This window comes from Xenopus laevis, chromosome 4S (assembly GCF_017654675.1).
Source record: "Xenopus laevis strain J_2021 chromosome 4S, Xenopus_laevis_v10.1, whole genome shotgun sequence".
In the NCBI taxonomy this organism is placed as follows: Eukaryota; Metazoa; Chordata; class Amphibia; order Anura; family Pipidae; genus Xenopus; species Xenopus laevis.
The window spans coordinates 88,274,952-88,287,799 of record NC_054378.1 but is presented as its reverse complement, the minus strand read 5'-3'; the positions used below and the strand labels follow the sequence as shown (position 1 = coordinate 88,287,799).

Below are 12,848 nucleotides of genomic sequence, written 5' to 3'. Positions count from 1 at the left end.
TGCCCCACATTTCGTAACGTATCAGCATAAAACATCCTAAATATGAACGCCAGGGGTCTACTGAACACTTTGATGCCCAATATGCATAGATATACCAAACTATGTGGTGCACAGAGACCCCCAAATGGATATATAGTAAATAAAATTTACAAGGCAAAACAAAATAAGGCAGTAAAGAGTGAAATGCAAAAAAATCCAATAAAACCACAAAAATCAATGTTTTTTTTTCCAGACTCGTGTTATCGGCCGTCAGAATCACAGTTTGAATATTTTAGCTGGGCCAAACAGGTTATATGGCTAGAAACAAGTGAACACAACATACGCAGAGCTGAAAATGCAATAAAATGGCTAAAAATTCAATAAAAATGCTAAAAATGCACCAAAATACCCAAAATTGCAATATAATCACCGAAATAACATAAAAAAGATATTGCACAGTACGGTTAGCGAATACGCTATTCGTAATGGCAATAAAACATTTTTTTCAGCCAAAAAAAGAAACGATGCGATAAGAAAAAAAAAAAAAAAGCCACAATGCCATGTATGTGCGTGTGCGTGTGTACAAATGGTAAATTACATGTTATGTGCGCGTGTGTGCGTGTGCACATGTGTGTAAGTGCAGTGAGTGTAAGTGACCCCCCCAATCCCCAAAAATGTATGTGTAAGTGTGTGTAAGTGTGAATCTAAGTGTGTATTACTGTAATAAGTGTGTGTTGGTGTGTTTGTGTGTGTAATTGTTGCACTAACCTGAAAAAATCGCTGGAGACTGTTGCAGGCGATCTGGAAGGGCCTCAGGAAGAGATCTGCGACGTCCTCTGTGTGCCTGTGCTGTGGGGGCGGAGATATCCAGCGCGGTGTAGGCTGCAGCAGCAGGACACGTAAGTTACACGTGCCTGCTGCTGTTTTTGGGCCCCTGGGCGATCGCGCCCCAGGGGCCACTCGATCCCCTGCTCTGCTCGTTGCCTAGGGGCAGGGGATCGATGCGGAACGGAGCGAGCGGCTCTAACAGCCGCTCCTCCGCTCCAGAACCCGGAAGTGCTGCAGAACGTAGAATCTACGTTCTGTGGCATTTCAAGTTACTTTTCCACAGAACGTAGATTCTACGTTCTGTGGCACTTAAAGGGTTAAAATGAGTTTGTAAATTATTATATTAAAGATACCAACAACACATAAGTGGTTCAAGCTTAAAAAGGCCTATGAAAGGACAAGATACAAATGAGCTGAATAATATAAAAAATAATAAAATACTTGTTAAATTTTTTACGGCTTATTTTGAAAATAAGTTCAGTGTGCATTTTTTTTTTTCAATAATTTCCAAGAATTCCAGCAAAATTAAGCCACAGCTTTTGTAATTGCTCCTTAAGGAATAGATCTGTGTGCACCCTGTATTTTGCACCTTTTACCCAGCAGTGGCTTTATTAAATGAGCAAAAGGTGCATTGCTGGGGGCCCATAGTAATCTGCTTTATCTATTATAAGTTCAGATAGAAGCATCCTCTAGGCTTGACCTCTCATTTTGATGAGGTGGATATAGTCTACATTTTCTTATCAACCTTAAATTTAATTTAATTAAGGCTTGGTATTCGGCCAAATCTTTTCCGTATAGGATTTAGTATTTTCAGTGCATGAATTCAATAAATATTTGTTACATTGCTCTTTCTAACAATATGGAGTAAAGCTTCCACTTGCTGTATAAAAGGGTGCTCTCAACTACTTCTTAGATTATTGCATTTTATAATGTTAACCTTGAGTCTTGAGAATAACCATCACCACTGCTACTACCACTATTTTCAAAAGTGCAGCTGACATTGTTTGTTTCAAAGGCAACTTTACACCATGAAAATTTTCAGCAGAGAAACTGAGGTTTATGATAACTTTACCACAACAGAAGGGTGACACTTGGATAACAATGCTTATCTGGTCAGTGCAGCTCTAAGTATGTCTAACTAAACAGCATGGCCTGCCAATTAACCCTAACTGCCACCAGATAACTAACTTCATTTTTTGATAAATTTCCCCACAACCATATGGGACTTAGCCTCTATATGCAAATACAAATACACAATACAAAATATCCGGGACCATACAGATTATCTTAAAAAGCAATATTTATTGTCACCATGCCAAATGTCTAAAATCAATTAAAATAAGCAGCGCTGCTTAGGGGGTGGGGATCCCATTTATCCTATTTTGCATATGTAATACAATACAACACAATGTAAGAAACTGCGTGCACGCTATAGATCAAGACCTCCAATATATGTGGATTGCAACCAACTGGATAAATCCGTAATTGAGTGTTCATAGGATGAGGAGAGCGACAGTCGTCGCGGCTATAGTATGGGTAACCATTCAAGTGCTCAATTTGATGGTAGAAAAAGTACTTGTTGGAATCAGTTATGAGATATCTGATTTAGAACGGCATGTGAGGGCGAAGCCGGTGTGGGGTTAATTCTTTAGTGCCCGTGATGATGCAGTCTTGAATAGTATAAATATAGGCACTAGAGGAGGGAATATCCTCTATACATATCCAATGGACATTCAAATTCCGGTGCTCTGGTGGTATGGCAATCGCTATATGATGGTATTTATCCCACCACTCCGCAGCAAACCACTGTTCAAGATAGAAAAATTACTGACCGTGATGGAGGGGATTTGCGGTTTCCTGTTTTCCGTCTTGAGGATGACGCGCATCAGAAGCTCAAATGATTGCGGGAGTCGGATGTGAGTATGGAGCGATGAGCAGCCGGTGTGAGAGGTGATCCATCACGGTCAGTAATTTTTCTATCTTGAACAGTGGTTTGCTGCGGAGTGGTGGGATAAATACCATCATATAGCGATTGCCATACCACCAGAGCACCGGAATTTGAATGTCCATTGGATATGTATAGAGGATATTCCCTCCTCTAGTGCCTATATTTATACTCACATGCCGTTCTAAATCAGATATCTCATAACTGATTCCAACAAGTACTTTTTCTACCATCAAATTGAGCACTTGAATGGTTACCCATACTATAGCCGCGACGACTGTCGCTCTCCTCATCCTATGAACACTCAATTACGGATTTATCCAGTTGGTTGCAATCCACATATATTGGAGGTCTTGATCTATAGCGTGCACGCAGTTTCTTACATTGTGTTGTATTGTATTACATATGCAAAATAGGATAAATGGGATCCCCACCCCCTAAGCAGCGCTGCTTATTTTAATTGATTTTAGACATTTGGCATGGTGACAATAAATATTGCTTTTTAAGATAATCTGTATGGTCCCGGATATTTTGTATTGTGTATTTGTATTTGCATATAGAGGCTAAGTCCCATATGGTTGTGGGGAAATTTATCAATAATAAGTAAATGTGGACACCTCTTCTTATGCGGGCCTCAATTGGCTACTACTAATTGTGTGCACCTTGCTTGGGTCATATGGATACTTAACTTCATTTTTTTCTCACTTTCTGTTTGTACTTCCCACATGTCTCCTGTGTCATTGAGGTTTAAGTAGGTGACTGAGCTGATACTAAATTGTCTTGGATTCCAAATACAGCAAGTGATACTACATTCCCATCATGGCACACTGCAAATTAAGAAAACTGGGTAGTTTGCATGATGTAATGACAACTGTATAAATGATTATAAGAACTTTTTATAAGACAAGAGATCACATCAAGCCAGTATAAAGGTAGTGAAAAAATGTTGCTATGTGTGGGTTCCTCAGTGAGACCTGGAGATACCTTACCTGCTACAAAGCTTGGCAGGATCTATGATTAAGTTTTTACTGATAGCAATCGTCTCTGTACAGAAGAACTAAATGAACAGGTTTCATAGATCCTAATAAGTTTCTCATGTTCAATAAGTCCTGTTACCTAGATTGATCTAAACCAAAATCAATAACATGGAAACCAATGTTACAATAATTCAAACTGCAAATTAAGGTGAAACATACTTTCAACGTAATGCTGCATCAAATCATATAGTCTTGAATGAAACACAAAGAATTGAGCTCCCAACCTTTTTCGTGCAGCTCCTCCAGTGCTTGCCAAGTCTCTGCTCTTGCTTCCCTGGCACTCTTACCTGGTACATGAGCATCAGGCCAATGCATAAGGTACAAGTCTGAGAAGAGGGGGGGAAAAAAAATCACTTTTTACTAAAAAAAATAAAATATTATCAAACAAGACATGAGAAAATGAACTCCTATCATGTTATATTCACCCCCACTAACCTCAATAATGAAGCACTCCTATTCCAACTATTATACCGCTGTATAAGATGGGTTCACATGTTTTCAACTTTTTTTCAATGGTTTAACTTTTTGTAGCTTTTGCCAAAGTTGCATCTAGATACGTTTTGCGGATCACACAGATCTAAGGTAATACTTTAATAAAGTTTGGTAATTTCTAGCTAAACTGTATGAGCATCAGTTTTTGTACACCCACCAATATGGCTCATCACTAGAACTGGGAAAACAAGTTCTATTGGCATGTGCCTGGAGTTATCAGCTAACTTGGAACTGCATGGGCTGAACTTTTGTGATTCTGATTTGTCAAATCAATTACATTTTGTTGGACTTTGGGTTCACCAGCTAAGGTATCTGATTAATTTTCAAAATAAATGGAACCCCAAAAGTCATTTCACCACTCCTTGCTTTGGATAACAGAAACAATGTACAGTTGCACAGCATGGATGATATTGGCAAGTTTAAAGTGCCATGTTTCAGAAGCAAACCCCTTCATCAAGTATATTTCATTCAAACACACTTCTGTGTCAGTGCATGTTCTTTTTTAGATTGCAAAATAGGTTGCTTACAAACCTCCAGCCTACATGTATAAGGAAAGCTAAGGTGTGCCAGCAAGTCTTTGAATGATGGAGGAAATACCTAAAAATGCTCTGTACCTACAACCAGTGGCACGAATGGCATCTACCACTGTACAAACATCGGATGGATTTTGGCCAGAAAACACTCAAGTACACAAAAAGCAGTGAGCTTTTTGATAATAGTGAATCCAAACTCATTTGTTAAACCCTTTTTATGCATATAAATAACTTACTGTACTCCTTATTTACTTGTTGTGCTTCCCATAATATATATTTATAATACACAAAAGCCATGAATATCCTGTAAATTATATCCTTATAAACGGTGAGTAGTGATGTCATCAGTTATAAACGGTGAGTAGTGATGTCATTTCTGTCACATGACTCACTAAAATTTGTGTATTATAATAAATAAAGTACCCCCAGTTGTAAAATATGAGGATATTAGAAGTTACCTCGGAGTTTCATGACCTGTATAAAAACACTCGGCCTTCGGCCTCGTGTTTTTATATGGTCATGAAACTCCTCGGTAACTAATAATATCCTTATATTTTACAAGAGGGGGTACTTTATTCACTATATTCTTACATTGCCTAACCCTTCCCTCTTGTTCAAACCCTCAATATACCCTAACATCCTGCTGACTTCCTGCCGAGCTTATGCTCTTTATATAAACTGACATCTTACCGTTATATCTTTGTGTACTTTTCAGTATCCTGTCTCCCCAGCCTCCTTATACATTTCCCTATAAATATTATTAATCGACTTCTGTCCTGCTCATATCTCATGTAAGTATATCATACAAACAACTGCTCTTGCAGGCCTATCTATGCAGCATATATATGTACTCCTTTCAAGCGAACATCATAATATTAAATTGACTTATGATTTGACCTTATGTTATTTTATTGATCCCACTGATAGTGACAGATTAAATTGGTTTTGATATTAAAGCTAAATAATAAAATGCGAATAGGATTTTTACAAGAAGATTAGTTAGCTGCCAATTGCCATGCTTCATTTCAACAGGCTGCACCCGAACAACTTCACTGTTATGTACCAATGTCTCAGTCTGGTTCTTGGTGACAATGTAAACCTGTAGCAGGGTGCTTAACCAGCGACAAACTACTGTATTAGTTGACCCTAGCTTGTGAAGTTGCAGCCTACTGCTACCCATAGTGTACAAAACACCACATTTGTGTATTTCCAACCATGCAAAAGGCTCTCATATGGCTACTTGCCTCACACAAACAGCATGTCATTCAGTTATGGTTTCGCTGAAGGTGGAAGACAAAGTATGCAAGAACAGGAAAACTGGATAGATAAGATTAAGGCAAAGTACTAAGTGAAAACCAGAGTTCCCCAAAATATTAGTATAGCAGTTAAAATGTTTTACACAGATAGCCAACTGTATATACTGTGTGGGCTACACGTGTTGCCTAATGGAAACAAGAAAGCTCTGACTCAGCATCAAGCACCTTTTTTACCAGGCTGTGAAGTACCTCAGGTGGAAACCCTGGCCACAGCCAGACGGCGCATGATATTCCCCAAACCAAACCCACTGTCCAAAAAGCCCTACAGCAACACCAACATTTCAATTATGGCAAATTAGACCATGCTCCAGTCTACTCCCGTAACAAACAAGGGAAAGTTGTTCTCAACACTAATTTTTAAAAACATTAGGCGGGGTGCAATGAGGCTGTGACCACAAAATACATATAGACAAATACAAGAGTCCTCTGCACTCAACCCATTATCAATATATTTAAGACAGAGACATTTTGTGCATACTGCTACTGAAAAATGCCTTACCCTTTAAACAAAACAGGGATTGTTTGTCCATATATTACAATATATTTAAGCTGGCCAACTACGTCAAAGTCATCCCATATCTGGCCAGTCCTATGCTCAATTTTCATCTGATTCATTAAGAATTCTATTGCTTCATTATACATTTTACAAAGGGACTAAGTTTTACCTGCAACTTACTTGCTGCTTTCAAAGTAAAACTCCCAAACTTGGCTGCCCTTTTATTAGACACCAGTGGGATCACCTGACTATAGCTGGGAAGGGTGGGAGCTACAACATGGAGCTGGTCCATGTTTGTAAAGTGTATAATGAAGCAATAGAATTCTTAATGAATCAGATGAAAATTGAGCATAGGACTGGCCAGATTTGGGATGACTTTGATGTAGTTGGCCAGCTTAAACATATTGCAATATATGGACAAACAATCCCTGGTTTTGTTTAAAGGGTAAGGCATTTTTCAGTAGCAGTATGCACAAAAAGTCTCTGTCTTAAATATATTGTTAATGGGTTGAGTGCAGAGGACTCTTGCCAGTCTACTCCCGGCCATATCCAGCTACATCCTGACACACACCCAATAAACCCCAGAATCTGACTATAATGTAGAAACTTCCAATCACTATCTGCCAATCAGAACTGTACTGCAAAACATGGAACCAATGGGAGGTATGCTTTGAGCAGTGACCTAACGACAGAGACAGAAGACCCTGCCCTCACAGGATGGTCTGCAGACAGATGGGACTGGTAGTAACCTGTAAAACCCCATACTTCAATTTATGTTTCCATTCCCCACATTTACATTGTGAGAAGTAGTCTAGGCCTAGTTACGCCCCCCCTTCTGGGGACTGCTCCACTAAATAAAATTGCACACAGCTAAATTTTCTCTATTAAAAGTATTAATAATGCATGGACACCCCTCTGTCTATTTCTGTTAAGTTCTGAGAAGATGATGTGCATCCAGTGAGTCGAGATATTTTAACATTATTAAGTGCTGTACTCTTTTTGGTAGGCTGATATTTCTGCAGTCTGACATCATATACTGTTTCTACAAAATATAATCGAAATTACAAAAAGATCAGGACCTTTGACTGCAACAAATCACAGATACTGATCACACATTGCAGGAACAGAACCCATACTGTGCCATGTTGAAATCACCTCCATTTACTCTACTAAAAAATATAAATCCTCATATAAGTCTGACATATAAAGGGGTTAAGATTCTGATTCTAACAGCTTTGCATACCTCCCCCCCCCCCATTAGGTTTCTTTTATGAAGGTCATTGAAATGGCACAAAGAATAAATTCCTGTCCTGACAAGCACTAGGAGAAGGCTTGGGAAGCTGTGAGCAGTTGAAAAGGCCAGTTCAGAGAGGCTGCATTGTCTCCAGCACATCCCGCTACACAAATTCACAGACAGGGCAATTGTGCTGTCCTAAATGGGTTTACACTGTTTGCTTCACAATTCACTTTTATTGGTTGCAGAATATAGTAATGTCACTTAATAACAAACACTACCAAACCCAGTCTTGTCTTTAGCAAAGGTGAGACGCAAGGTGACATTGAATTTGCTGGCCTCTATTGTAGGACGGTCCAAGCTATTGCCCTCCAGCTACTGTAATACAAACACACTTGGAAGATTAGTAGTTGAAAAAAAATTATATAAAGTGGCTGATTTACTAATGTGGTGTATTGGAAAAAGAGCAAAAACGGGCAAAAATTGCCATGTTCTTTGCCCACAATGCTTTGTTTTTTTTTGCTTTGTAATTGTCTTTGGCCTTATTATACCTGGGAAAGTTAGCTGTACATGCAAAATAGACAAAGGGGGGCTGCATTGTAAAGCTGTTCTAAAAAATCACATTTTGTGAGGTCCACAAAACAAGCAGATATTTGCCTAATCTGGCCATCCAAGTGGTGGGTAAGAAGAATTTCACCGGCACACAGGAATTGTAGTAGCAGGGCAAGCCCTTGCAATTTTATTATGCAGTAGTGCAACGTTTCGGGGTCACGCCCCTTTGTCAAGCATCCAAGTGGTGGGCCAAATCAACTTGATCCAATAACTTGCAACTAGGACACTGATTGGGTCACCCAGATGTGTTGGGACAAAGCTGCACACTTGGCATTATGCATTCCTCACGTAATGGGGCTATTAAAGCCTTTGCATCAATGTATCTGACCATGCCCAATGAATTCAGCCGGCCATCCTCTGGCACGACATATTGGCCAAAGTTTGCTAGTTCAGTAAGGAGTGTCTGGTTGGCAGTCAATAGCAGCCTGCAAGCTTTCAAAAAGTTACATTTTCTGCTTTATGTAATGTTTGAAAACAAAAGAACCCCTACTGTGAAACGACTGTCCACCTTCAAACACTTTTTAGTTCAGTTGGTTTCAGATTGTGCACCCAAAATACTTTTTCCAATCACCGTGACTGTTTTTCTAATATTAAAAGTACAACGTTTCCTATCATTTTCACCTTTTACAGCACCTCTGGGGGGGGTGGGGGTCACCAACTCTTTAACTGTTTTAAATGAATACATTTAGTTAATACATTTGTTATCTTGTCCCTGCTGAGCAGAATCCCTGAGTTACATTAAAGACAGCTGTTAAAATTGATACAACTGTTGCTTATTCCACAGCTACTGCTGAGAAATATATCAATTAAATGTAGCAAATTTAACAGTTTAGAAGATGCTCCTGGATCACTCAGCTGCTAGACTGGAACACTAGAGACATGAACAATAAACTTTAAATTTTGGAAAAATTTGAAAAATAAAAGGTGGAAAGTCATTGACAAAAGGTCTTTGTTTATGGTGAACAATCTGAAAATGACTCAATTGAAAAAAGTGTTTGGAAGGTGAACAACCCCTTTACACTATTCTAATATAAAAAAGAAGGGCCTTTTTGCACTGGGTTTAGTTCAGTATTGCTCACACTAAATTAAAGAGTCAGTAAGCAGAATGACAAAAGAGAGCATATATATATCAGATTCAGTAGTGCTTCTGAGTTAAAAAGTATTTATTTTACACTTACATACAAACTAATCTGACCTAATTTAGGGGCTATCATTGCTTTTTAGTGGTGGTGAAGGGGACAGGGATGAGCTAGATAGTGAGGGGTCCCAATGACACAATTATTGTTGTTGTTGAAAATTTGCCACTTTGGAAGACAATTTCTATTTGTTCATATGCTACACCATCTAAACTATGCACTTTGAACACTACGCTTGCGCTTGTAATACAACCCTATTGTATAGCAAGGCCATGGGTGCTCTGCACTACCATTTTTTCTGGTATGAATTAATGATATAAGCAGAATTGAATGCACACTGTACAATGCATTGCTTTATTAATACACTACTTTATTACTTGAACACTCCTTTGGATGTATTTAAATTGTTTTGACAATGATGTATAAAGCCTTCTCTGTCAGGGAGCCGAGTGCCCACAGCTCATAACTTCGTGTTTATAAGTACCCAGTTAAGGTGGAGTTGCCATTACAATGTTGTTTCTCTGGCCAGGAATGCCTTTGTTCCTGTTTACTTTTACCTAGAAGGTTTATTTTGGTTTATTTTCCAGCTACTTTCCCACAACAAAGCAAGAGGGCATAGAAGAAAATGATGCAATACATTGAGGAGCTGCTTTGTGTGCAGAGATGATAGAATATGCAAATCGTTACCCTTAGGACCAGAAAATAATTTTGTATTCTGTCTGTTTAGCTGCAAAAAAATGTCCTATTCAATCTTTTTACATTAATGAGAACAAACTAAAAAAAACAAACATTTGCAAAAATAATTGTGGGTGGATTTATTAAATGGAAAATGAAAGACTCACATAAAAGGTAGCATCTCCTGAAAGCTATCCCCCCCAAACCTGCCACTTTGTTCTTATCAGTTCTTCTGCATTTTTCAGAGATAAAGCAGGATTTCCACATGTAAAGAGTTTGACATATAGTGACTCAATTGTATCTAAATATAAAGGCATTTTTTCAAAATGTATTGCCTCGGGGTAGAACAGGTTTCCTGGGGGTGACAAATCTCACCTTCTGCTATTGCCATAAATGGGTCCTCCACCCAAAAACACAGTTGGTTGCACAACAGAAGAAAATCTAATTATACTCAACTTTTTAATATACGTTAATTTTAACAAAATTTCAATATGAATTCATCAGAATTTTTTTGAATTTTTTTAAAAGCTAATTATTACTATTAAAAGCAGTATCTGTCTGGCAGGTTATACAATTGCAAGCCAGCTGATTAAAGACCTAAAGGGGAAGTGACTACTGTTACACAGCTTTAGCGTAAAGCTGGCCATAGATGCAAAGATCCAATCGTTCGTAACGATCAGACTTCCCAATCTCCTGACCTGCCACTAACCATTCAGATCAAATAAAGTAACAAAAGAACAGATCAGCCAATGTTCTGCCCCTGACAGCAATCGTACGAAAGTTGGTGACAGTCTCCCACTGAAAATCGTACGATCAGCAAGAGATATTATCGGCAGCCGACAGAAATCTTTTAACCTGTCCGATCGACCAACCGACCGATCTCTGCCTCGGTCCTCGATTCGTACAATCGGATCTTTGCGTCTATGGCCAGCTTAAGGCATTTAGAAGGGAAAGGGACAGACAGACATTGCTTTCAAAAGTATTTACAAAACAACTTAAAACACAATGAAACATATTAAATAAATGTATACGGGTAGGTTGATTAAAATGTTCTTTTACTATGGGAAAAAAAAGTTTTTTCCCCTAATACCGGGCTTCGGGTTGGGGGCCTGATTCCAGCCAGGTGGCAACTGTATTGGAAGACCCCTTTAAGCAGTGGAACATGTTTATTTTCAATTGGTGTGAGAAGGCAGTGTAGCTCAGCATAGGACACCCATTAATGCTGATATTTATTAAATTGAGCCCTTATTGTCTCATATATAATAAACTGAGCCTTAATCTAGCAAAAAAAACGATTTAGAAAAACGTTTACTTTCATATGATAAATTCTGACAATAAATGCCTATAGAAATATTGAGCTTGGCAAGAAAAAACACTTCCTGGAGCATTTCTGCACAAGAAAAAAGTCCCCAATGAAAAAAATCAGAAATTAAATAACATTGTACACCACCTGGTAAGAAAGAAAAACAGAAAAGCACATGGGAAAACTAGCAAGACCTTTAAATTATGTTTACACATCTGCCCCATAGATTTCTAATCTCCAAATATGGATGTTACAAAATACTCTCTTGCAGGAGCAACATGAGCTGAAGCTTCCCATACATTTCTACAATCTAGTTAAGGGCTAGTCCACACGGGGAGATAGCGACGCGTTTGCGGTCGCGGCGACAAAGCGCCGCGACAGTCGCCGCGACCGGCGCAGGCGACAGTTTTGTATGGGCGCCTATGTAAAAACGCCTGTGCTAACCACACGAGGCGATGCGCTTTTCAACAGTCGCCTGAAAAAGCCTGGCGAGGCATTTTCAGGCGACTGTTGAAAAGCGCATCGCCTCGTGTGGTTAGCACAGGCGTTTTTACATAGGCGCCCATACAAAACTGTCGCCTGCGCCGGTCGCGGCGCTTTGTCGCCGCGACCGCAAACGCGTCGCTATCTCCCCGTGTGGAATAGCCCTAAAAGGTATTACACACACACAAATACAACTACCATTTCGGGTAGGTCCCTAGCCGAAACGTTAGTTGTACTTTTTTGTAATAAAACCTTTTTGCTTCACTTTAAGACCTGTGAGTGCGAGCTTCCATTGTGCCTTTGTATACACTTTTTTCAGCTTTGCACCCAGGCACCTTATATCACTACACGTGTTGTGCCGGCATTTCACGCTCTATATATATATATATATATATATATATATATATATATATATATATATATATTATATATATATATATATATATATATATATATATCTATATCTATATCTATATCTATATCTATATCTATATCTATATCTATATCTATCTATCTATCTATCTATCTATATATATCTCTATCTATCTATCTATCTATCTATCTATCTATATATATATCTATCTATCTATATATATCTATATATATATATATATATACACAAATATATATATATATATATATATATATATATATATATATATATATACACAAATATATAGTGAATAAATTACCCCCTGTTGTCAAATATAAGGATATTATAAGTTACAGAGGATTTCCATGACCATATAAAAACACAAGGCTGAAGGCTTTTATACAGG

General features: G+C 38.4%; 1 protein-coding gene across 3 annotated transcripts in view; it reads right to left on the bottom strand.

The window, feature by feature from the left end:
- XB5731323.S (uncharacterized XB5731323 S homeolog) overlaps nucleotides 1-12,848 on the bottom strand; it is an 83,494-nt gene that overhangs the window by 48,498 nt on the left and 22,148 nt on the right. For all 3 annotated transcript variants that reach the window (NM_001093501.1, XM_018259635.1, XM_041591348.1), the window contains 1 exon segment: nucleotides 4,014-4,115. In NM_001093501.1, the coding sequence (NP_001086970.1) occupies nucleotides 4,014-4,115 (102 nt within the window).